The sequence below is a fragment of the Panulirus ornatus genome, chromosome 66 (assembly GCF_036320965.1).
Source record: "Panulirus ornatus isolate Po-2019 chromosome 66, ASM3632096v1, whole genome shotgun sequence".
Taxonomy (NCBI): Eukaryota; Metazoa; Arthropoda; class Malacostraca; order Decapoda; family Palinuridae; genus Panulirus; species Panulirus ornatus.
This window is the reverse complement of record NC_092289.1, coordinates 23531228-23558159: the sequence shown is the minus strand read 5'-3', so window position 1 is coordinate 23558159 and position 26932 is coordinate 23531228. Positions and strand designations below refer to the sequence as shown.

The 26932-nt window shown below is 46.7% G+C and overlaps 1 protein-coding gene across 3 annotated transcripts in view; it reads left to right on the top strand.

The window, feature by feature from the left end:
- The window catches only part of LOC139746904 (uncharacterized), a 105507-nt gene that overhangs the window by 23506 nt on the left and 55069 nt on the right, over nt 1-26932 (top strand). For all 3 annotated transcript variants that reach the window (XM_071658584.1, XM_071658583.1, XM_071658585.1), the window contains exon 2: nt 24984-25244. In XM_071658584.1, coding sequence (XP_071514685.1) covers nt 24984-25244 — 261 coding nt within the window. The remainder of the gene's footprint in view (nt 1-24983; nt 25245-26932) is intronic.

The following is a 26932-nucleotide window of genomic DNA, read 5'->3' as shown; positions in this document are numbered from 1 at the left end:
CTCTCTCTCTCTCTCTCTCTCTCTCTCCATTACTGGACTCCGCCTGCTTGTGGTTACGCCGCAATCGAAAAGTTACTTTTGGGTAGGTTGTCATGTAAGTGCAATCTCGTCGAACTCGCTCCTAAAGACACCATTATTTCCCTGCCGAACTGTTGTTGCTAGGGTCCATTGTATATTGTGTTGGGAGCCTCACCAAAGCTATAGTGGCCCCACTGTGCTCTCTGAGTCAACTAATTTAAACTTGAATTTTTCCCAGGTTCCTGAGAGCGTTGTGAGGTGCCGAGCAAGGTTTGTGAGTGATTATGAGGAGGCTTTTTGAGAGAAAACTTTGAGTTACTGCGTACAAGTAGAGTAAACCCTTGTGAGGTGTGTAACATCAGATTTTTTTGTATGCGCAGGTAGCTAATGGAGACTTGATCAGGTGCATGTATCAACTAAAAGATTTTTCCCAGAATGGCTGGGGCTTAGTGTTCTTGCTCGTTGAAATATGTTTTTCCCCGCCGGTGCTCATCTTAGCGTAGTCATCAAACCGAGGTTCATCAGAGGTTGTCCTCAGCTATGAGTTCACTTTTCTTTTTTGAATGTTTATGTCGTCATTCCATGTATATATTCTCCTGTCGTCATTCCATGTATATTTCTCCCAGTACTTGATTAAATGCCCTCAAGCTTGTTTTTGCTGAAAACGTTTTTTCAGTTGGTATAAAAATACCAGGAATTACTCTCGACTTGATAATTTTGTATTTTCCTTCAGGAGATGCTTTTAGATGTAAAACGTTAACGTATTGTGACTTCTACCTGCTTTCACACATATATCATCAAGCGTCTTTCCCTTCTCCTCAAGCTCTTTCAACCTCTCGTGGTAGTTCATAGGCTTTCCCGTTTGACAAGTGGAATAGTGACTGCATAACACAGCGGTGTTTCATTTTGCTTTCTATTTGTACGTTGAAAATTATGATAATTGAATTTGTCTCTGTGAAAGTTTCTTATACCATACCACTCGTTATTTGGTTGGAAAGCAATATCTTATCAGTGTTGTTGCTTGATTTCAGGGTTTTTGATTCACAATAAATTCCTGAGTCTTCCACAGTTTCTTCGCTCTGATTTGTTTCCGTTTTTCTTGACCTTTTTCCCCATTGTCTTACTCTCGCATTTTCTGCTTAGGCAGTATACTGCTTAGTTTTTTTTTTATCACTTATGTTTTAATTATATATGATCCATTACTTTCTGTCTCTCGTATCTTTTTCCGTATATTACCTCATCTTTTAATGTTTCATTCTGTAGTGAAGGAAAAGTTTTGTGTGACTGCTGATGAGAACTCCACTTGGCTTTGTGTTTGATGTCAGAGTATTGGCTTCGTTCCACTTTATTTTATCAGAGCAGAAATTTAGATTGGTTATACTGCTTACGTCATCCCTTGCAACATTACCTCTCTCTCTCTCTCTCTCTCTCTCTCTCTCTCTCTCTCTCTCTCTCTCTCTCTCTCCATTTCTACCTTCAGGTTAGTAGACACTCATGTGATGTGATCTGAGATGGTAGTATTATTAACCTCAATGTCTGTCATGAGAGAGTCATGTCATTTGTAAAGAAGTAAGTCAGTGTTGTTGTTTCTTGTTGGTTGTGTATAACCTGTTTTAGGCTGTCTTACATATGGTCTTTAGCTTATTTTAACTGTTCTCCCATTTTCTGGAGCACTATTTAGGTGACTTGTAGTTATGCTTGATTGTCTAGATAGTAGATTATTAGTTTAGATGGTACATAATCATGAGAGTAGTCTAAGGGATCCTATCGTAGCTTATTAGCTACTGTCACTGTTTACAGTTGACAAAGCAGAGGGGAAACAGTGCCTGTGGTAAGCTTGGGGCTGCCTTGAATAAGGTTAGTGAGCCATCATAAGCTGAACAAGCTGAAGAAGCCGTCGTGAGGGCAAGCAAGATGTGCCACCACTGCCACGGTGTCCGGATCAAGTTTGGTGAGGCTATTATGAGCCGACTCAGCTGATGATGAGGCCCTCTTGAGGAGAATATCTTTACCCTCTTGAGAACGACGGTACGAACCCCCTTGAGAACGACGGTACAACCCCTTAAGAATGATGTTACGATCCAGTAGAGAACGACGTTACGACCCCTTGAGAACTACGGTACTGTTCATGCAAGAACAGTGGTAAGAACCCCTTGAGAACGTCGGTATGACCCACTTTGAAATGATGGCATGATTCATTAAGCACGACCGGCCCGTGAACGCAGCGGTACGACCGTTGGATATGATAAGGGTCTCCTCACATGTCATGCCATCATACCCTTCGTGTTCGAGTCCCGCCGCCATGCTTAAAGGTCGTGCCGTTGTGCTCAAGGGTCGCACTGTCGCGCACAGGGGTTGTGCCGCCGTGCTTAAGGGTCGTACCGTCGTATTCCAGGAGTTGAAGGCGTGAGATGTACGAGGTCGTAGAGCCCTCTTAAGCTTCAATAGGCTCCGGGACCCCCCAATGAGCCTTATTGAGACACGTTTGACTATGAGAATTGATCTTGATTGAGACCTTATTCTCAGCTCGGTCCTTATGAAGTCGTATGAGCTGAACGAGTCTCTGGTTAAGCCCGTGCGAGGTGAATGGTCTTTGGTGTCTCGTGTTAAGTTCGATGAGCTCTGGTAGTCTGTGGGAGCTGCTGCACAGCAGGCCAGAGGGCCTGGTAAGATGGTGATATAGAGAACCGTTGTGAGTCAACACTTTCTTAAGTGTGTGTGTGTGTGTGTGTGTGTGTGTGTGTGTGTGTGTGTGTGTGTGTGTGTGTGTGTGTGATTACCTAATTGTACCGTGTGGAGAAGGATTTCAGCTGTCGTGGGGCCCATTTCTTGAACTTTTTCTGTTATCATACAACCTTTTTAAACTTCTACATGCCACTCCGTATCTCCCATATCCTTGTTCAGTTCATTCCATTCATCTACCACACTAATGCAATGAAAGTACCTCCTTAAAGCTTTCTTTAACCGGTTTCTTGTCAAGTTTCATGGTATATTCTCTTGTTTGTTCTGTGCCTGCATCTCGCCAATAACTGATCCCTAGATCCGTCTATTTTGCAAATTTAACGCTAAGCACACACACACACACACGCACACACACACACACACACACACACTATATATATATATATATATATATATATATATATATATATATATATATATATATATATACGAATACCCTTCGTCTCACGTTGGTGAGCAACGGGGTCAACACGGTTATTTCCCATCAGGCTCACGCAGCCAGCAGATAGCATATATATATATATATATATATATATATATATATATATATATATATATATATATATATATAATCCTGCCATGCATCTGTTTTATCGACCAACCCCTACGGGTGGATTAACAGCTAGGCTGACTGTAGACCTACTGCCTCGACCAGGATCCAAACGTAATCGCTCGACCCTGGGCTGCCTGTGAATGCGTCACGGTGAGGAACGCTGACTGCTAATCAACGATACATTGACCTGACTGAAATGCAGCCTAAGGTTGAAAACATACGGAGAAAATACCCACAAATCAAACAGCTGGGGCATAACTTGGGGAGAGGTAGGGAAGAGGGTTAAGCACATTAAGTCTTTACACAAACACTGGGTTGACATTCATCTGGTCATATTGATCTGCACCGTGGATGATGTGCACGGATGGACTCGATGCGGTTGTAATGTAAAATTGCAATCGGGGATAAGGGAACTCTGTTTGGAGGAGTTGACGGTGATGGGTATGGTGCAATAGCTTCTTCCCGAACTGTCGTATGATGGTTGGTGAGAGTACAAAGGACGAGTGTTTTGAGTGTCTCTTGCTAGGTGGCTTAAAAGAGTGACTGAGGATGTTCTTGCATGTCCTCTTTTAGACCTGTTCAGTACCCCTCTTGTGTGTTGGGCTGGGAGGAAAACCAGACAGGGTAGACAAAGGTGAGTTTTATGAAGAGTGAAAGATGTGTGGGTCTTTGAGTCTAGGAGCAGGTGGACCAAGTATCTTGAGTGTGCGAAGAACGTCGAGACGATATCTGGAGGATTTGATGACGCTTGTGACGTGTTCCCTCCTGCTTAGTTCATCGCCCAGAGTGACATTGAGAAGCTTGGTGGACTGAACACCCTAGTGGGGTGGGTTTGGTGGTGTGTGATGATGTCTCCAGGGTTGAGTGTGGTGGCATGTCAAGGGGTTGGTGTGGTAATAGTGTGGCAGCAGTAAGGACCATGCAGGTGACTGCACACACAATATCGATCTGTGGTGGCGGCTCGTGGCACCTTATGCATGGCAACATAATGCGACACCGCAGCCGCGGCTAGGCTAATCGCGACCCTACGCACAGTGCGGCTTAGGACCAGGCCTAGTTACAAGGCTCTCATCCCAGTAACGACTTTCACGACTAGCCTGGGTATTATTTTAGTTGTGAGCCAGTCAGCTGGCTTAACTACACCAACCCATCTCGATCTGGTCTTAAGTACGACCACCGTAACCGTCGATGTGGTATGAAATACAACCAACCTGCAATCGATGTAGTTTGTTACGACCAGAGCCTCTCAGCTGGTGTAGTATTAAGTATTAGTGACTTTGCTGTGTGGAAAGTGTGAAGCACGACCAGCTTGGCTGGCGGTGTAGTACCAACTACGACCAGCCTGGATGTCGGTGTAGTACCAAGTACGACCAGGATGGCTGTCGGTGTAGTACTAAGGAAGACCGGATTTGATGTAGTCTCAAGTACGACCTGCCTATATGTCTTAAGTAGACTCAGGCACGATCAGACTGGATTCTGGCCTAGTAGCATCGATCTTTACCAACTAACCGACTCGACGACTTGCCACATACCCCAAGTACTTCCAAGGTCTCACGATTGGAACACAGGACCTACTACTTCATCCTTTGTCCTCTGGTACCACCGTCGTACTGGATTCAGAGACTGTATGCTTGCACCATTTATGTACAGGATTTATTTTTTTGATGTTGTAGTCTGCGGAAATGATAGCGGGTCAGTATGAGTAGTTGAGGGTTATTTTGATAAGGCGATTTGATTTAATGCGGTGAATTGTAGAAGGTTTGCGTGACGCGTGTGTCGTAAAATGGTCTGGCCATTGGCGGGAAGGAGACATTCCTTCGATCTACTGGTCGTCTTGAGGCGCCCACGTCTTGGACGTCTCAGGTGCTTCTCACTTTCTACATCCTTGAGCATCATTATCTTATAAATTCCTGGGGGGTGACCCTTGGCCTGTGCCACCCTGGTAGGTAAGTGGCGGCCGGCCCGCGCGCCTGCCTCACACTGCCCACCGAGGGAGGTAGCTACGTCCCTTCTCCAGAGTAAGTCTTTGAGAACAGCTTAACCCAGAGTTCGCCGACGGAGCCTGCTGGTGTGCCACATATATTCTCCTCCAGACTGACCTACAGCAGTAGCTCACATTTCACGTCGTCACTGCCAGCACAGCCCGCGCACCACCACCAACACGCGCCGCCATCACAAACTGCTCTAACACCCGACACAGTTACGAGTAGGCAAGACTTTACATCACACATCATACAGACGTCTGGTGTCGGGTATACTAACACTCTCCTGTACTGCGGACACCCCGGAGCCTTGCTGATTATATCCATATTTTTTTTGTCTTTCCTGCCAGTGTGTGTTAAGGGGACAGAATATAATCCAGTTCGTGTGTGTGTGTAATCCTTGTTAGTGCGAGTACTGGGCCGTGTTAGAGGATGGAATGTTTTGAAGCTCGGAACATACGTGTCCATTACATGAAGATTTGCATACTGTATATTGATTAACCTTCCGTCGTTCTGTTTGCAAATTTCGCTTGTACATATTTCCCCCTAAGAGCTGCATAGTTTTTGCTGTGATGTTTTTTTCAGTTGTGCGTATCTGTTGTTACCGTTGTGTTCTATTGATTTTTGGTCGCAGGTTCATGTTTACGTGTGTACCGGTGCTTCGCACATTATCTGGCTACATCTAACCCAACCGTTGAAGTTTCTTTTCAACTGGTTGCTTTGCTACCCCGGAACATAAAGTTGGGCTAATTATACAACTATTTTCCAGCCTTCATTTTTTTGTACTGTATTTTGAATGTTGTTATCGTAGTTAGTTTTGCTGTATCTGCTGTCATTGGTGTTATGTGTTATTATATTGATTATATTATGTTTCTGTTATCTCGGCTGAAACTTGACGTGAAGGCTTACCTGGTTGTAGGTAAGGAGAGTCTACTCAGTTACTTGCACATATATGATTGATTCGCATGGGGAGGGGGCAGGGGGGGAGTAATATTCTGTGGCTATCTCCCACCCATCGCCACCTCCACCCCCAGTTAGAGCTTAGCATTCCGTATGATGCGTTCGTTCAATACTTTTTTTTACGTTCGTTCGGTTCCTTCGTCAATACGGTTCGTTTGTCAGTAAGTTTTGTTCAGAGGCACGGTTTGAACGTTGATTTGTGGGGATGGTTCGCCGTCATCTTGGTACACCTTAATTTGCGCTATTTTGCTATGTAAGCTTCCCCAGGATATGCTGTATCGAGGTTTAAAAGATTTGATTGTAGTATGAAATAACAACACCTGCTTATTTTTCCGTTTCATTATCATAAAGTTGGCAAGCAATTGACGTATCCAACACCGGGAGTGAAGAAGTATACCATTACTTTAAGAAGTAAACATTTTAGCAATCTTTAAGATTTCTCTCGTCTCGTCACAAACATTGCCTCGAGAGCTATTCTATCATTAAATATCGTTTACAGATATTTGTAAGTAGTAGATTATCCTTTTTTATATATATGCGCTGTGAATGAAGACAGAATGTTAATTGGAATTGTGAGTGATGCGGTCCATTGCTCCCAAGTATGTTGTGAGGGTTGTTAGTGGCAAGACAGAGCAACTGTGGCCCGGGTCGTCATCCCCTGCGTCCATATTGGAACACTAGCATCCATCCTGGGACACCTGCAGACGTATCTACGGTCATTTAGGAATTGTTATTGTACAGATATTCGTTATGAATGAGACAATTGCATAATGAAATTGACGAATATATGTGAGGGCCATAGTAACTTTTTGCTATGGAAAGATTATGATAATGATAATGATAATATAGAAAAATGGATATGTTGCCCCTTTAGGGAGTGCGTGAAGGGAGACACAGGCGATCAGTTATTACTGACAGTTCTAACTGATCAGTTGCAACTGATATTTCTAAATCACCCTCTGGACCGGTAATAATGGCTCTTTCGTGACCGTCGGCAGTAACTGATGGTAATTGCTGTTATTTTTTCTCTAGTTTCATCTATCTTCATTTACGATAGTCACGAGGAAAGGTTGAAGGCAGATTGTATGAAATTAAAAATATTTTACGGTTTTGTTTTCAGTTGAAAACCTCGGGCGGGTCAGCTTGAACTTTTATGTTTATTTGTAAAACTAGTTTGTGTGTGTGTGTGTGTGTGTGTGTGTGTGTGTGTGTGTGGGCCAAAGCCATTGAGCGAGACCCTCATAGGTAACAGAGATTGTGCAGTAACTTGAATATATCATGTTTGTAGTAAAAGGTTTGTAGATTAAGGCAATCTTTTTATTCGACACAATTCGATATTACCATGGAGAGAGAGAGAGAGAGAGAGAGAGAGAGAGAGAGAGAGAGAGAGAGAGAGAGAGAGAGAGAGAGAGATGGGTATTTCACAGTATTAGTGTTCGTAATTATTCTCTAACATTGCATGGTAATTGTTTACGCTACTTTACAGGCAAAGCCTCGTTAGTACCTGAAATGATATGACATTACCGAGGAGGCCAACAGTAGGATTAGAGTAAGAAAACTTATGAAATAAGTGGTTTGTGTGAGAGAATTCCTCTCATATTCATACATGTTTTGCTCCCTGGAAAGTTGAATTGAAACACAAATTGATTTTGTGCCGTTATTTCCTTCCGTTACACGTTTTTTTTTTTTTTAAGTCACCATTTATTGTTTGTTGTGAAGACAATCATCCTTAACTGGTTCGTCACCGCCAAAATCTGGTTTTGATTCGCATTGGAACGAAAATGATTGATTACGCTCGTAGTCACCCAGGAGCATTATTACATGGCATACCCGACTGTGGGTACACCAGTCCTCTTATTATATATTTATTGTGGAATTTTTCAAGTGATGAATGAAATACTTTACCCTCAACGTTAAACTCGTATTGTTGTTGTTATTGTTATTATTATTATTATTATTATTATTTTATTATTATTATTATTATTATTATTATTATTATTATTATTATTATTTTATTATTATTATTATTATTATTATTATTATTATTATTATTATTATTATTTGACTCTAGGCCTCCCTTCATGGGGCTCGTGAAGCTTCTAAGCTGCGCTCCAAGAGAGCAGGGTAAGGCAGGATCCTCGAAGCGTGAGGAAGTCCCCGATAACGCTGTACTCCTTTCCGTCCGCTGGCTTTTGTCATCAGGGTTATTCATCATTTATCCTCGCCTTTCCTCTGGCAAGAGTGAGGACAATTGCCCGTCTATGATAAGAATGAGTCTTCATTCTATGCCCTCTTTTTCCGTTTTCAGTGTCACCTGTTTCCCGTTTTAATATTCTTCCTCGTGTTCCATTTTCAGTCTTGAACCAGTTTCCCGGTTAATGTTTCTTCTTGTTCGCCGTTTTCAGTTTCTTGCTTGTGTCCCGTGTTTTCAGCATCTACCATGTTTTCCGTTTTCAATCTCGTCTTGTTGTCAATATATTATGTGTTACCCGAGGTCAGTCAATCCTGTTTATGATATTTCCAAGTTTACACTCTACTGCTCTCGGGAAACGACGGTACCACACCTGGCTAAGTTGATTTGGCTGCTACCTTGACGTATAGAGGTCAGGTCAAATGTCACGCAATTATGCCCAAGGTGCTCAAGGGTCGTGTCATGATGCTCAGGGGGTTAGTGAAAACTGTGATATGTTATTACTCGGGTGGTATCTTATTTTTCCTCTAAATATGATTACATTTCGCTGAGATAACTTCATGATTATAGATTTTAAGAGTATTCAGAACCTGAATGAGTTGTTTTTCTGTACTTTTTTTTTGGGGGGAAGGGGGATTATATAATAGTTAGGGTGCAGTGTGGGCAGACCAGGTCTACCACTTCCTGGTTCAGAGCAGCCATTGATTAGCTATTGTGCGCAACACATCATCAAAATTCCTCCCATTGTCATGAGCCTGAGGAGCAGGGTTGCCAACCACTCCCTCAAAGTACTGTTTTCCCTGAGCTGCATCAGTGTTGCCAGCGGTTGGGCATGAGAGGTGCCCTGCGCATGTCGCACGACAATCGCCATGGTTGGCATGAGCGTCGTGCTCATGACACACGCGTTGGTTGACTTTAGCGACGTTGTGCGCCTGTCACACGCCACGTGATGGTTGAGATGAAGCTGCATGTCACATGACGGGCACGAGTTAACATCAGAGAAATGAATGTTAAAAAAGTGCAGAATTGATCAGGTTACGGTTGACCGTAAGATGGAGTTGAGGAACACGTCTTCTCTGCCTGCTCGGGTTATTTTCCTATGCGTATCGTCCCTGGTGTGTGTCCTTACCCTTGGTCACGACGTGCGCTGGTCATCGAGACGTATAGCTGTCAAACGTGGACAGAAAGAGAAAAAACCCAAAGATTCAGATTCCGTCGATAGTGTGGCTTCTGGGAAACACTGGCACTAGTTTGTTGAGTTCATGTCGTCCGTAAGCTGGCCCGAGGCTCAACAGGTTTGGTAATTGATCCTGGTAACGCCACACACACACACACACACACACACACACACAGGGCCTCTGCTTCGTGTGTAAGTGTGAGAGGTCATACGTAAATCATACAAGAGGCAAGGCAGTTGTCCTAAGTTAGCCCAAGATGTGGCCATATAGACGGGCCTATACATGGCAAATGGGCTTCACCTTGAGTGGTCCATGGAACACCACACCAGTGTTGTTGATGCTCACAGAAAGTAAAAGCCTTTCGAGGAAGCTGCTAGAAACCTATGTTTTCGTTATAAGATATATTAAGCTAAAAGAAAACGATGTTTTACGTCAAACAACCAGTATGGATAGTTAGTGATGCCGAGCGTCATGCTTCAGTGTGGTATTATTTACCTGTCTCAGTGGCGTCTTGTGTAGTGACCGTACAGAACGAAAGCATCACGTGATGTCACTGGGACGTGATACTTGTGTAACTCGGAATATTTACGGTTGTCCATCGCGCTCGTAGAAAACGGGTCCAGGCGCTCTGGTTTACCCACAGGTCTTCACCCCACAGAAATTTAACAGCAACCCCACTTATTGTACCCCAGGTGTCTGTGGCATCAGACCAGGGAAATGGCACCATGTTTTCTAGATACACGCTGTTGTTATACTGGAACACACACACACACACACACACACACACACACACACAAACACAAACACAAACAAACAAACACGTAAATACCTCACTTGAGCCGTACTGTTGGTCGTCTAAGCTGTAGGTGCCGCCAACTGGTCATCAGTCAGTCTAGGTTTTGTCGTGTGCTGCGAGAGATGTGACAGCGGGCTGCGGCTGTGTGGCGGAAGTGGACACACATCTTTTGTCACAGTTTTCCTTAAGCCTGCTTACCCTTCCTCCCCTGCCGGCCGCCAGCCGACCTGCAGGATGCTCGACCAGCTGCTGTCTGTACACAGTGGGTCATCCTGCTTGTAGTGGGCTTTTATCCTTTTTCGGTCTTGACCTTCTCCTAGACTGGCACTCACCGTAACTGGTCCAGAGCGGGATCTCCTCTGGTTGTATGTCATACATCCTTGACCTACTGCTATTTCCCCCTAAGGTTGATATAACCTTATTAATACAGTCAGCAGACAGCTGTAGGAGAGGGTCGTACTGCGTAGGACACATATCGTTATCATGGGAGTCCCAGACGACACGATAGGCACACTAGCCCTCAGTCATCCCCAGCCTATCAGGACTCCTGGTTAACACCTTCTCAGGATGTAGCCACAGTAGAGCAGTTGCTGGCACAATACACCAGAAATGTCTTGTTCAGGATCCGGCATAAACCAGCTGACTGTGGCTCGCCGCCTTTGTTGCCAATAGATTTTCAACAAATTTTGTTGAGCTAAGCTGCGTACCGTCGGGTCGGTAACTTATGTATCCGCTGTGGCCAGCTAACGGCCTCTTCTCATGACACGAGATGCAGTAGAATATCCGGCACTGTAGTTAGAATACCTTGTATGCGACATTTTACACACACACACACACACACACACACACACACACACACACACACACACCAAGGTTTGGCCGGGCCATTGCATGACGGGCGAAAATAACGCGGAAGGTAATTGAACCCCCAGAGGCTTTCTTGCGCTGCTGTTCCGAAGCCTCCCCCGGTGGTGTAAGCCCTGGGGTGCTTGCAGCGGTACTCCGTGGGGAGGGGAGGGGGGGGGGTGCTGCTTCTGCAGTCCTCCCAGAGCGGCGGGGCAGCGGTGCGCAGCGCGGGCTGAAGACGGCCAACTCGTTCAATGGCGAGTATTTGATGATGATCGTTGAAGGCTTTGTAACCTGAGCGGGTGGGCGCCCTTCGGCAGGAATGTGGGGAGTCCGCAGGATGACGGAGAGAGTGCTGGGAGAGAGAGAGAGAGAGAGAGAGAGAGAGAGAGAGAGAGAGAGAGAGAGAGAGAGAGAGAGAGAGAGAGAGATTCATTTCCTCGTTACGTTAACCACGATATCCAAATGGCTTGTTCTCACCGGCAGATCTGAGGCAATTTCCACCAATTTTATTAAGAGCAGAGCAAGCAGCAAGGTGGCATAGAGGGGGTATGTGTCTGTCTGGCTAGGAGGGGTATGTATGTGATGCTGGGCCTCGCTCGCTGCGAGAATATCACGGCGGTCGGTGCTGGTTGTGCTGGTTGTGTTGTTTCTGGTTGTTGTCTGTGAGGTGGTGTTGTGTTATGTCTGGTTGTTGTCTGTAGGGTGGTGTTGTGTTGTGGTCTGTGGGATGGTGGATGTGTTGTGTCTGGTTGTTGTTTGTGAGATGGTGGTTGTGTTGTCTCTGGTTGTTGTGTTTGGCTGTTGTTTGTGAGATGGTGGTTGTGGTGTGTCTGGTTGTTGTGTTGTGTCTGGTTGTTGTTTGTGGGATGGTGGTTGTGTTGTGTCTGGTTGTTGTTTGTGAGATGGGGGTTGTGTTGTCGTGAGAATGGCAGACAGACTAACCTTCACCCAAGCTGTTATGTCCAAGATAACTTATCTATCAGGGTCGAGTTGCGCCACCTGCTGGTGTCTGGGTCTCAGGTCACTGCCTCACCTTAGCTTCATGTCCTGCATGACCCAGTGCTGGGTCTTAGGCCACTGCCTCATGTCCTGCATGACCCAGTGCTAGGCCTCATGTCTTGGATGACACGGTGCTGGGCCTCGGGTCACTGCCTCATATCATGCATGATACGGTGCTGGGCCTCGGGTCACTGCCTCATATCATGCATGACACGGTGCTGGGCCTCGGGTCACTGCCTCATATCATGCATGACGCAGTGTTAGTTATGATGCAGTGGGAAACGTGTGTGTGGGATTGCCAAGTTTGCGTCAGTGTGTGAAGTGTGCCGCTGTCTCAGATATGTGTCAGGTATGTGGCTGGTATCATATGCGAGACTCGGTAAAGCATGTCTCCCTGTCAAGTACACTTGAGAACCAGTTTTGCTGTCTTGTCAAGATATACTTGAGCGCCAGGTGTACCCTGTCAAGTATAGTTGAGCGCCAGGTGTACCCTGTCAAGTATACTTGAATGTAAGGTGTGCTGCCCTGTCAAAGTGCACTTGAGTGCCCTGTCAAAGTATACGTAAGTGTCAGGTATACTGCCTCGTGCATGTATACTTCTTTGTCAGGTTCCCTTCTCTTTCAAAATGCTTTCAAGTATGTTCCTGTATGGTCTAATATTTTTATATTTAAATCAGGCTCTGGTTACGGTTACGAAAAAAAACTCCCATCTAAGCCAGGCTTTTTATGAAGTTAAAAGATTCAAATAGAGAAAGAAGTGAGGAGAGAAGAAGAAAATTTAGAAGAGGAAAACCTGAATGTTAAAAAGAGTCAGGTCGCTGAAGGTGGGAAAGACATGAGAAGGTAAAGAGTTCCACAGCTTAGCGGTGTAGCGACAGGAATCACATCGTTTTGCTTCTGAGGTGCCATACTGATCTTGTGTGGCAGCAGGTCGTAGAATCTCTACTGCAGACTACAACAGAGCCATCCCCATGTACAAGTGAACCATTACAGAACCGATCAAACATATTACAGGCTACTGTAGAACTTTCCTTATGTATTGCATGTTGCTACAGCTGTTCCCTTGAATTACAGGCCGCCTTAAAGCTATCTCATGTATTGCAGACTTTTGCAGAGCTTTCCCATTGTGGTAAAGAGCCGTCCTCATGTCCCACAGACTGTTACAGAGCCGTCCTCCATGCATTACAGAGGGCTGTGCACCACGGTTGGTCCATGTATTGACGTGTTAAATCGTGGCCAGTACGAGGCAGGCTGGCTGGCTGGCTGGTGGTGGTGGAACGTTATCGGTGCGTGTGTGGTGTGACGCAGGCTCCACCTACCAGACCTTTTGCTGACCTTTCAGTCTTATCCGCGACGAGTGCCGTCCTTGTATTTTGCCTGTCTGCTGCCTGTCTGTGTGTTTGTCTGTGTCTGGCTGGGTGGATGGACGGCTCGTCTGCGTTAGTTAATATAAAAGGTGACTGTCTCTCTGCCTGTGTGTGGTCCTTTGTCCGCCTGTCTGTCACTGTGTCTGTCTGAATTGCTCTGGAATTTTCTTCACCTTAGGGATGGCCGTCTGTTGGGTGGCGGCTGTGTTTTAGGTTGTTCTCTGGTACGGTGGCTGTCTGTCTGTGTGACTGTGTATGGCAGTTGTAACTTGTGTAGAGGATAGTTCACTCTTTGTATGGGTAATTAGCCATTTGTTAGGCGCGAGAAGGTATTTCTTCACTCCTGGGGCCCATCTCTGGAACTATCATAAAACATCTTAAACACCTAAATGTTATTTGTGTTAGCAGCGTCAGTGTTCGGTTTATTCTATTTATCCACTACTTTAACACATTACCTGGATACATCATCAAATCACTCTTTACTCTTCTCTCTTTCATGTTAGATTTATGGCCTCTTTATCTATCACTGTGACTCAGCAGCCAGCTCTCGGGAGCAAAATCCAAACTAATACCTATATAAGAGGGAAAAAGTGAATCAGCATTGCGGCGAAGGGCAAATGGGTCGGATTTAACTGGGAGGTTGAACTCTGTCAAGTAATGATACAGACCTGGAACCGCCCGAGATGTGAGAGCAGTACTCCATACATGAACGGATCAATCCTTTGTATCAGCAGACCAACTGTTTGGAAGAAGAGAAATTTCGACATCAAAACAGGACTCACAGTTTGAAAGAGGCGGACTTTGCTTTTTTCGTAATGTTGGGTTTCCAAGTTAGAGTGGATATTACAGTAATACTAAGTATGCTCATTAAGAAATGGAATTACAGAACCTTCGAAGGAGCGAGGAAAGTTGTGAGGAATTTTCGATAGAGAGACGGGCAGAAACTAGGTCTTGGAGACATTAAACTGAACCAGATTTGGTCTACCTCACCGAGATATGCCCAAGTCTGTGTTTATCTTTGTGATTGTCTTGGTCGCTGTTACTTGATGTTTTCTACTGGTTGTCTTATGTTGGGTTAGTTGTATATCTGACTCCCTGGCACCGGTGGCGGTGGTGACGCAAGAGGTGTGACGGAGGGGGCGGGAGCCGTGACGCGGGCTGTCGGACCCTGCCGGAGACGAGCACGTTGGGCAACAGCCAGACGGATGCGTCCTGCGTGAGGTCGCTCCGCCCACGCATTACACAACTCCGTTACCACGGTATTGCAGCTGAACCCCCGACCGACGTGGTCCCCCCCTCGGGTTGATGGTTCGCTCTCTCATTTAATCTCATGACGATCTGCATCTTTGTCCGCATGAGAAGTCAGGGAGGGAGACATGTCTGTTGCGTGACGTGAAGGAGGACGAAGTGTGTGACGTCGTCGTATATCAGAGTCTGCGTCATGACGTAAGTCTGTCTCTCAGGGTCGTATACGACTTTTAACGTAGCTGTTGTGTAATTGTTATTTGATAAGTAATTTACATATCTTTGGGATGGGGAGAAAGTCTTTAATATGGAACGTACCATTTGGTGTGTATTATGTAAAGTATATTTGAAAAGTAATGATGGTATGTAAAGTAGGCAGGCAGGAGGCCTTGGTCCTCGCTGACTTTTGGGGTTAAGGAGGCAGCAGTCAGCAGCGTTAGGTACTCATCACTGCGGCCTTCTGGAGGGTTTATGCCAAGGCTTGAGCCGGCAAGGAAGACACAGGAGGAGGAGTAAGGAGAAGGGGCATCGTCTGTATCTCGTTTAATGAGGAGTGTGTTATTTTGTGAGTTGTGGTCGGTGTAAGATGCGGTAGGGAGGAGGCGATAGGCAGGAGATGCGCAGACCGCCATCACCACCAATGTTGGTGTAGTTCTCCAGGATACACACACACACACACACACACACACACACACACACACACACACACACACACACACAGGCTGGTCTTGGTGTGCTGGAGGAGCACTTGGGAAAGATCACAGTCTTATCGCTTATAACTCGTTTTGTTTGATGTGGGTTCCTGTTTGCTCAGCGGGCCTCATTTTCCTGTGTTTGGTTTCGTTTTGGTGTTTGTTTCTGTTTTGTTGATGACTGTGTTTGTGTTGTTCTATAAGTGCTTTTCTTATGTGTTTGGTTTGGTGTTTGTTGCAGCCGGCTTGAATGTCTTATGTTTGATTTTGTATGGGTGTGTTTCTGATTACTACACGTGGTTCTTTCTACTGAGTATGGCTTTTATGTGTTTGATTTATGTCACATTGTTTGCTCTGTGTGTGTGTGTGTGTGTGTGTGTGTGTGTGTGTGTGTGTGTGCTGTATGTTCGTTTATGTTGTATGTATCTGCTTGTTAGGTTTGGCGTATGTTTGTGTTTCTTTTGCAAGTTTGTTGTAGTTAATATTTTACCCCTTTTTAGTGGTTTGTGTTCTATTGTTTTGTTGTGTTTCCTTCAATGTGCAGTGTTTAGCGTATCTGTTGTACTTTGCTTTCAGTTACAGTCGCTTAACGACGAACGTAAGACGGGTTTAACGAGATACGGAGGCTTAGCGAGAGGTTAACGAAGATGATTGCGAGAGTTTAAAGTGGCACATAGCGAAAGCTTAACAAGGAAGGCAGCGAAGACTTAACGAGAAGCTTAGCGAGAGGTAACCGAGGAGACTGATGGCCTCCACCAGCGTTACCACTGGTGGTGATGGTGTTAGGAAGGCTGGTAATGGTGGTAGCAGTGGTGGGAATGGTGGTAGTAGTGGTGGTAATGGTGGTAGCTGTGGTGGTAATGGTGGTAGCAGTGGTGGTAATGGTGGTAGTAGTGGTGGTAATGGTGGTAGCTGTGGTGGTAATGGTGGTAGTAGTGGTGGTAATGGTGGTAGTAGTGGTGGTGATGGTGGTAGCAGTGGTGGTGGCGGTGTTGGTAGGGATAAGCGCCGTGGGATGTGTCTGATGAGAGAGTCAGTGATCAGGGTGGGTGGGCGTCACTGGTTGCCATGGTTACCAACCTCTTCATCAGTGGTTACATCGCCACCATGCACCAACAACAACAACAACAACAAACATGGCAGAACTTACAACACCTCCAACCGCTGTATATGATGAACTCCTCCGTCATCACCACCACCAACAACGATGACAGCGGTTGCATCACCAACAACAGAAGGTATGGCAACAACTACAACCCCTGCAACAACTACAACCCCTGCAACAACTACAACCCCTGCAACAACTACAACCCCTGCAACAACTACAACCCCTGCAACAACTACAACCCCTGCAACAACTACAACCCCTGCAACAACTACAACCCCTGCAACAGGAACATCGATGATCACAGTTGCGCCACCACCAAGAGTAACATGGATTCCGTCACCGCAGCCCTCACTAACAACAACAACCACAACAACCACAATAACAAGGACGAAGGTGGCTCTCGTAAGGTGTCCACATGGGTCCCGGTCCTTAAGACCTGTTCCTCACGGCGTGCGTCTGCCAGCTGCTTCCCATGGCTTTTTTATGTTGACCAACTTCACGAAGATTGACCAATATGACACCACCTTTCCCAGAACAGTGAAGCTGTGGAATTCTCTTCCGTCGTTCCCTCCACCTGTGCCCATCCCGCTGTGTGAGTCGGGTCTGCAGTCACCTGAGTAGGTCAGATGAACTCCTTTTACATTGTTTCCTCTTAGACCAGGTGGCGTCTTCTTACCTGTCATCCGAGGTAGCCATGGTTGGGGCAGGCGCGAGCCCCTCTCACCTCCGCCACAACGTATGAGGAAACTTGAAGTTGAAGCGCCGTCAGCTGGAATGATCTGGACTGCATTTAGCAGAAGCAGCGACAGCTGAGCAGCAGTCCAGAGAGCATCTTGAACTTCACTCTCACCTCCGCCATCACCAGCGAGTCATAACACCAAAGTAACAACAGTAACGTAACCAATGTCCCCATCATCCGTAACACCAAAAACATCACCATTCACCGTAACATGAGCGACTTGGTCAACACGCCTAGCACAACACCATCAACCAGATAACCCCACCACCACCACCACCTCCTCCCCCATTATCTCCACCACCACCTCCACCACCACTACCATAAGACCGCTTCCGTCGCCGCCGTCGTCATCGTTACCGCCTCCGCCGCCAGGGTCGCCGTCTTTCCCACCACGGCAGCTGCCTGGCGCTACCTTGATCCTCGCCATCACTACTGCTGCAGCCGCTGCTACACACATACCCTCACCGCCACCAGCGCCATCATATCCTGCACCAACAGAAACATTCTCAGTGCATCTTACGATGGTTTGGGACGTTTTCTACACCCACAGTTGGGTCTAGTATCAAACTGTCATGTTCTGTTAATCAGGTTGTTAGAGGCAGTTCTCCGAAGACTTACGGAACCGCCATATCTTTGCTGCAGTTGTAGACCTTATAGGCACTTGGTTCAGACACGTCAGATTTCTCCACTGGACATTCTGTAGTGTTGCTAAAGCTACAGGTGATATAGAATTTTTGACCCCGGATGTTGACGCTGTGTTTTCTTACATCGCCTTTTCTTTCCATAAGTCGTATTACACAGCTTCCAAACCTGTCGTGACTGTAGTGGGCAACTGTTTTCGCATGCAGACTGGGAACCAGGTCTGCCAGGATTTTCTTCCTCTAGATTATGATAGATCACTTTATTCCCTCCTTTTTCTAATTGTCTGCATGGAAAAGGTTTTAGATGGGTAAAGTAGATGTTGAACCTTGAAGACCCGGTGTGTTTGTGTACGTCTGTGTCCACCACAGTCATCACTGGTCAGTGTCCTCGTAGCATGTAGTACCTGCACTGGGAAACCGAGACATTGAGGCCTCCTCCATAGGTAGGATGTGTCAGCTGGGTACCGTGCCCCCTCACTGGTTACAGTGTTGCCTGGGTCCACGTACAGTTCCTCATAGATAGATAGATATAGTGGCGATTGTTCAAGTAAAGTGGTACTGAGTGTACAGCAACTTGGCTCTGTCCCTGGAACGTTACGGTAGACTTCTACGCCACCTCCCTACACTCTCCTCGCTCCCTTGCGGCTAAAATGTCAGTAACTTTTTACATAATGAAAACTTGTCATATATCATATTGGGCAGTTCAGATGGCCGTTGGCACGTACAACTGTTCTATGCTATGCATTTTTTTTTTTTTTTTACTGATGTAGAGACATCAATAAATTGGGTGCAATGTGAGAGCGCCAGGGCAGTTTATGTATTATTGTCAGATGTATTGTTAGCGTACTGAACCAGTTTATATCACACGTCATCATGAATAAGAGAGATAAATGAAGGTATGTACATATGATTGCTTTACTGCGACGGTGTTAATTATTATAGCGAGAAGTGACCGGGGCGGGGCGTTGGTCGATGCCCTCCAGATATCTTGTTGTACAGCTTTACGTGTGTGTGTGTGTGTGTGTGTGTGTGTGTGTGTGTGTGTGTGTGACAGGTTCGATAACCAGCCTCACACGACCGAGAAGTATTAGTTTTTGGTCGTTGATTGGCCGCATTACTGGAGGTTCACAGTTCTACCGGTGGTGAGCGGACGCTAGTAATTACCTATTTGTACAGTTTAGTGAGGGAGCTGCGCACCCGTGGTGGGCCGGACGTAGCTCCTGAACCTTCCTTACTGTGACGAGATTTTTTTTATCATTAGGCGGCGATGTAGCATCGTGCTCATCGCAGGAAAATTTTAACTTGACAGAGAGCCACGTGAGGTACATGTGGTGTGTGTGTGTGTGTGTGTGTGTGTGTGTGTGTGTGTGTTGATATTATTTCTTTTCATTTTTAAGTCGTAATGAGAATGTTACCTTGTGAAAAACCCATCATTATTTTCTTGCTTGACCACCGCCGTTCATCAAGTCGCTTCTCTCCCGTGCCTTCTGCAAGCACCAGTACACCCCCACCATTTGAGGGTTGTCACGCACGCTTCAGGCTGGAGGTGGACATGGGGGAAGGGCGGTGGGGAGAAGGTCGTAGGCGATAGAGAGTTTTGCTTGATACGAGTGATTAGGGTCAATTGTACCGTCGTGATGCGTGTTGCTCCGCCTGGCACTGCTGTGTGTGTGTGTGTGTGTGTGTGTGTGTGTGTGTGTGTGTGTGTGTGTGTGTGTGTTGCCCCGGGGTAAGCATCCTGGCAGCACGGGCCAGCTTATACAATGGTAATATCGGGTAGCCAGCCAGCCAGCCAGCCAGCCAGCCTGGCAGGCAACAAAGAACTTGATTATGGACGGCAGCCAGGGTGGGGCGGGGCCTGCGGCTGCCACCACAGGAGGTACGCGTCATGTAGGCCTCCAGTGTCATACCTATATCCGTCACACCTGCCGGGTAACGCGAGTGTGTCCGTGTGTGACGGGGGGCGGCCTCGGGGGAGTGGAGTGCAGTGGTAGTGGTAGGAGTGAGGGGTCAGTACTCTGTGTACCCAGCTGGAGCCACCACACACACCTCCGTGGAAGTCCTGGCTCATCCTCCCCCTCCCCAGGTGCGGTCCACGGCACTCAGGCCCGACATTTGCTGCTGAACCCTTCACGCCCAGTGGGAAGGGTCGTCATGCACGCCTTGGGTCACCATCACCGGATACGTCAACAAGACCCCCTCCCTCCCCCCCGCGGGTCAGCATGACTGTCATGCTTGACCCTGGGTCAGCAGGGGTGGCACCATTACATAGATACAAGTCCCCTCCATCCCCTCTCCGTCCAGTAGTGTACACAGGCTGACGTGTGGACCTCCACCCCGTACTCCTCCCCCGCCCTGACGGCCGTGAATGATTGTGTGTATTTACCTCCACCAGATTTGGCCGACGTTTGGCAGGCAGGGATTCGAACCCATGAAGAGTACTAACGGATCCTCTCTCATCAAGGCTATATTTACTTCTCAGATGTTCACTGATGAACGTAAACTATGGCGTTGTGTTAGCGAATGTCCCAAATTCAATGATTTTAGACCTTAAGGCCGACTGATTGGACAACTTTGTGATACATTATTAACAATAATATCCTTGAAGACATTTTGACACTATATCCATAATTCACCATACCATGAGCTATATGAATACCTGTGTCATCATGCCCACTACAAGCACGTCTCTGACTACAACGTCCAGTGTGTAATGTACCTTGACCTTCTTTGTATTACTGTGAATGTTAACAACATGAGCAGTGCCAGGATGTTCTGTAACTGTATGCCCAACATGTAATGTATCTTTGACCTCTCATACTGATATCAATATTAACGAGTTAACGACTGAACACTCTACACTGTCCTGTTACACATACACTTCTCAGTGTATGTGGAATTTGTTTGTGTATACAACGTAATTTGAATGATAACAAGCTGTATATGTATGACACTTTTCAAACTTGCTTTGTATTGCACAGTTATTATTACCCGTGTTACTATCAGCATCACTCGCTATCCTGTAACTGTACATCATGTATCGATGTATCCTAGACCTCCCCACCCCCGTCACCCTTCTATGACCATGTACTGTATCCACTGTACCCTCTGTGCTGGCCTCCGCCTACCCCTGAATATGTGCCCTTCACCTGTACTCTTACTGAAATGCTTTGTCTTTGTGTATCTAGACAATAGATGTTTCAAAACCTCCACACCTTCGATTCATTCTGTTTGTTTCTCTGTACTTAGCTTTACGTGGTGATCTGCCACACCTTGTGACATGTGGTCTGCTTGGTGACCTGTCGTACCTGTTGATCTGTCTGGCACGGTTGCTTAGTGAGCTGCCCTACCTAGTGACCTATCTTATTTGTTGACTAGTTATATCTGCTGACCTGTCTTGCTTGGGGGTCAGTACAGGTCAGCCCATGATTGGGGGTCAGTGCAGGTCAGCCTGTGTCTGGGGGTCAGTACAGGTCAACCTTCTCCTCGGGCACAGCACAGGTAAGGTGGAGGATCAGTTGGTTTTCTTGAAACTGTTATATGCTGATGATTCTTTGGCGGTGGCAGGTCTCCGATCACCCCTTGATGTCATTACCATTTTCTGTGACTGTGATTCAAGATGTCTTCCTTAAAATAGGGATTTTTATTTTTCCTCCGTCCTTGGCTCACGGTGTGGGAGAGGACTGATGCTTCACGGGCGGGGAAGAAGGTTGGAAGTGTGCAAAGCCTTGTGAGGCAGGGAGAGGCTGGTCTGGTGTAGCAGTGTAGTGTCAGGTGTGAGTCGTGCGGTGTGAGGTCATGTGAAGTGGGTGGATTGTGTAATGGTGCAGGGGATGTGTGTGTTGGGGGTTGGGTCAATGCGGAGGGGGTTAGTGTGAGGGGTGGCAGTAGATGTTGGAGGCGGGAGGTGGGATGGGGTGGGAAGGCGTTGGGTTCACCGTGCTGCTTCCTGGCATTTCCGGCACCATCTCACACTCCCAGGACCCGTGACAGCTGCCCACCACCACCCCTCAACCTCCGTCACAACGCCACCAGCCACCACCAATTATTAACCGTTCTTCCCTCCTCCTCCTCCTCCTCCTCCTCCTCCTCCTCCTCCTCCTCCTCCTCAGCTTCTTTTCTTCTCCCGTTTTTGCCACTCTTTCCGTTCTCACTCTGCAAGCAGCCCCCCAGGCCGGCCCCTCGTCTTCACCTCCGCCCCAGCACCCCTGGCCTCATTCCCACTACCTCTGCCCTCCACCCAAGCACCCCGTGGCTTCCACCCGAGCACCCCCTGCCCTACACCCCATCCCCCTGGCCTCAACCTTAGCACCCCCTGCCCTCCGCCCCAGCACCCTTGCCCTCCACCCAAGCACCCCAGCCCTCCCCCAAGACACACAAACAGCTTAGGGGGGGAAACCTTGTCTCATGGGGAGGTTGGAACCTTTCCATGCCTTTGTTCCAACCTCTGTATTTATATCAAGTCAGAGGCCACATTCACCATATATTACTGCCCTTACTCTCCCTCCTCCTCCTCCTCTTGCCTCACCTATATCACTAATGTCTCGTCTGTGCCTCACTGTTGTGTTGTCTGTGTTTCTCACTAATTTATCATCTGTGCTTCCAACTCAGTCCCATAGCTTGTCATGTGTGTCTCACATGCATCATGTGCCTCAGCTTTATCATGTGTCTCAGTTGTAGCCTGTGTCCCGGCCTTATCATGTGTCTCTCATTATTTTATGTCTGCTGTGTCGTTTGTGTCTCTTGGCTGTGTCTACAGTACTTTCATGTTTCATTTTTCCTTATTGTCAACAAATACTAGATCACGCGCATCACTCTGACCTACTGCAATATATATATATATATATATATATATATATATATATATATATATATATTGATGTGGTCATGAGTTTTAATGATTTAGGTGAATTTCTACGGTACATATATAAACATGGCTTCATAGTTATTGGTATGGGTTTGTCCACACACGAGACTTCCTTGTTTTAGTTGATTTTTATGGTGGCCTGTGTGACACGACAGGCGCTGCTTCCGGTAGGAGGGAAACGATGGACTTCTTTGGATCGAAGGGGTTCCTCAACGAGACTATGTACTGCCGATGGCACAGACCTCGCCAAAGTGAGCTTTCTCTCGCGGTGTGGCCTCAAGCAGGTGGAATCCGGTAACACCAGTCCAGAGGTATGGCGTCTGGGACCAGAATGAGTCACGTCACCCAAATATCGAGAGATAATTTTGACAGAGTTCCCGGCTGGCACACGTGAATTACCAAGAAGGCAGGTGTTGCGGTGGGAGTGGAGCACAGGGTGTGTGTATCTATCACACGGGTTCGTCGTCACGAACTGCGGTTCATGTTGACTCTTTTATACACCGCAGGTCATCCAGGGGCTCCTGCACCCCACATGGACGCCGGTACACCTGTCCACACTCGGTAGTGACACATGTTCCTTAAAACAGATGTGACTGGCTCTCATATTACATACTAACTCTTAGGTCTCGTTCTTTATACCTTTCTCTCTCTCTCCAGTCCAATCCTTTACTTACCCATCTTCTGAGACACACATGTATGATTATCACGTCTAACTTTTGAAGTTAGTCTGAAGCAGGAATTGGCCAGTATATTCTAGGGGCTTGTGAGTCTGATACGATAGATGAGCGACTCGCGTCCGTAATACATCCCAGAGAAAAAAATGTTCATTTCGTTGTTCTGACACGTTTATGTTGACGAGGAATTGCTTAAGGTTAATAGATTGTGGGATAAGAGCTGATGGTCAATTCTCTATGTAACGTGAAAGCTAAGGTGAGGTTAAGTAAGTACACATTGAGGTAACCAAGAGTTGTGAAAACTAAGCTTGGGTGTTGGTGTAGCTGACTGGTTGATGAGAGCTGCCCTTCTAACAGTGCAAGTGCCCGTGTTGTTGTTTACAATTATAAGATACAACTACAGAGTATATCAACAAGAGCGGCTGTGACCTGGAGTTCATGGTGTGTGTTTGTGTAGCCATGTCCTGAAGCTACTTACCCTCCCTGTGCCTGAACTCAGGAACATGTAGACTCCTCTCATTCATCCCAGACTCACCTACTCCTTCCTCGGCTGGTCGTCCTCCGTGTCCACCACGTAACGGAGAAGGTGCAAAAGAAGAAAAAAAAAAAAGATCATCCAAGATCATTCTCTGTCTCTCATGCACCACCATCTAACAAGCACTAAGGACACTGGTCCTTATAACTCTTCACCCGTCTCGCGGATCTCGTGCTACACTTCGGGAAAAAGCTTATGCACCATTCCCGCCATCGTTACCTTCCGCCAGAGATCCCTCGTCCCCCGAGTTGCAGTGCGACACCACAGCAGCATCGAGCCCGTTCTAGCTCGTGCAGCCGCTGTAAGAACAGCTCCGTCCCAACCACTGTGAACACTTTCGGAAACGTGTGGTCTTTGTGTAGATGTTTGACTACCCTTCCCCTTGCTAGGGCTCCCTGTAATGTGTGTATTGTCTCAATATTTTCAGCCTATTGTTGCGTTTCATTTGGTACACCGTCGGTCTTTATTATTATTATCATTATTATTATTATTATTATTATTATTATTATTATTATTATTATTATTGATGTACTACTGCTGTACTCTGTACTCCTTAACCCTAAGGACAATATGGTATGTACCTCGAGCATGACGAAACGACCTTTAACACGATGATACGACCCTTAGGCACGATGGCCTGACCTTTGGCTTGACCCAAAACTGTCACGTCACGAGCCATGGGTCGTACCTCTGTGCTCAGTGGGTAGACCTTCGTACTGAAGGGGTTAAGGAAAGGGTTGAGAGAGAGAGAGAGAGAGAGAGAGAGAGAGAGAGAGAGAGAGAGAGAGAGAGAGAGAGAGAGAGAGAGAGAGTACTACTGACCAGACTGTGTGGTTGCCTCCCACAGGTGGTGTGATCGGCAGCAGCAGCAGCGGCAGCGGCGAGGGGGACGGTAGCAAGGAGAGGTCTTCGTGCGTTTACTATACCGGGGATGAGGTGCAGCGGCCCACGGTGCCCACGGTGACGGGGGCGGGAAGCGACGCGAACGTCTTCGTGTACGACAACAATGGCCGACCAACCTCCACGTGCACCGACTTCTACCCCTGCTTCTCCTACTGGACCTACCAACCCACCGCCAACGGCTCCTCCATCAAGTGGCTAGCCAGAGGTGAGTACAGACAGGTGCGGTGGGGCTCGCTGGCCAGGTTGATGGAGGTGTCCGTGCTCGAGTCTTTAATATCTCTTGATAACGTATTCCTGTCTGGCCTCAGGATGATGCTCCCCATGTGAATGTTAGGAAAGACATACATAGGGAGATAAAGACATAGGGAGATAAAGACATAGGGAGATAAAGACATAGGGAGATAAAGACATAGGGAGATAAAGACATAGGGAGATAAAGACATAGGGAGATAAAGACTTAGGGAGATAAAGACATAGGGAGATAAAGACTTAGGGAGATAAAGACTTAGGGGGATAAAGACTTAGGGAGATAAAGACATAGGGAGATAAAGACATAGGGAGATAAAGACATAGGGAGATGAAGACCATAGGGAGATGAAGACATCGGGAGATGAAGACATAGGGAGATAAAGACACTTTGCAGTGTAGATAAAGAAACAAACGTCGCAACGGTTTGAGTTGCCGTTATCTGTACTGTCATGCCGTGAGGGCGTGGCCTGCCCAGTGTTATGTGGTCTAGGTAATGGCTGGGGCACTCAATCAACCGGTTCCTGGAATCAGCAGCAGCAACCGTGATGTGTGTAGGAGAGGTTAAGAAAACTAGTACTGTGGCTTAGGGTAAGGGAAGATGGGATCAAAGACAGATCAGGAGGGTTGTTAAACTGGATCACTTTAGACTTCACTCTCTCATAAAAGTATATAGAGGTACAAGCTCGTCGGCAGTACTTCAGCAGCAGCTTTTTAAAGAGCAGATCCCTCGAGATCACGGAAACAGGCTTAGCTGTTTATGTATTAACGGACGACCGAGACGGATTAACTTTTAACGAAGGTGCCAAGTATGTTTCTTGTGGTGAGTGCTGGAATTACGGAGTTGTCGAGGGAGATAGGAAGCTATGAAGGGGTTCTAGAATGGAATGGAACTAGGATTTACGTAGAGGCGTTAAGCTTAGGTTACATTGGCTCCACCGGGAAGTCCTCTCCAATCTGAATCTCTAGGTAAATGAGACGAGATGGAGATGGAGCACAGGGTAATGAGGTGTTCAGATATGAACGTACGATATGAATGTACGAGTGCATCAGGATACTTGAAGGAGGTAGAAAATCGTTGATAAAAGAGTGAAGAAGACAGGACGGAACCTTGAGGGACACCGCTGATAATAGGGGAAAAAAGAGAGGATCTTCCGTCATCAGTTATGGATATACGCTAGCCGAAGAGGAAGCAAGATATGAGAACAGTGAGGAGCGAAAGCCTAAAGAAGAGACCTTGGAAATCAGGCCTCGATACCCCCACCATGCTGGAAGAGCTCGAGATATCTCGTCAACAACTTAGGATTTCCCTAGAGTCTCACAGAGATGACTAGACATTGGTAATACAGCAGAGGATATCACCAGTGAATCTCACTTTGCGGAAGCCATACTGATTGGGAGAAGACTGGGAGGCCAAGGGTGCTTATGGAAATGGGAATTCAGGTGATATTTACCGATGTCTGAGTTCTGAGCAGTAGGGCAGTAAGCTTTACGAGTTTGTTAACCCAAAGCATGAAAGGTTTGGCTTTTAGGAGACGCGAAACAAGACGAACAAGCACTGATGCTGTTGTTCATTAGCACAGTCGTTCATGATACAAGCTATACACCATGTTTATGTCCATTGAGACAGAAGTGCCGTTTAGACTA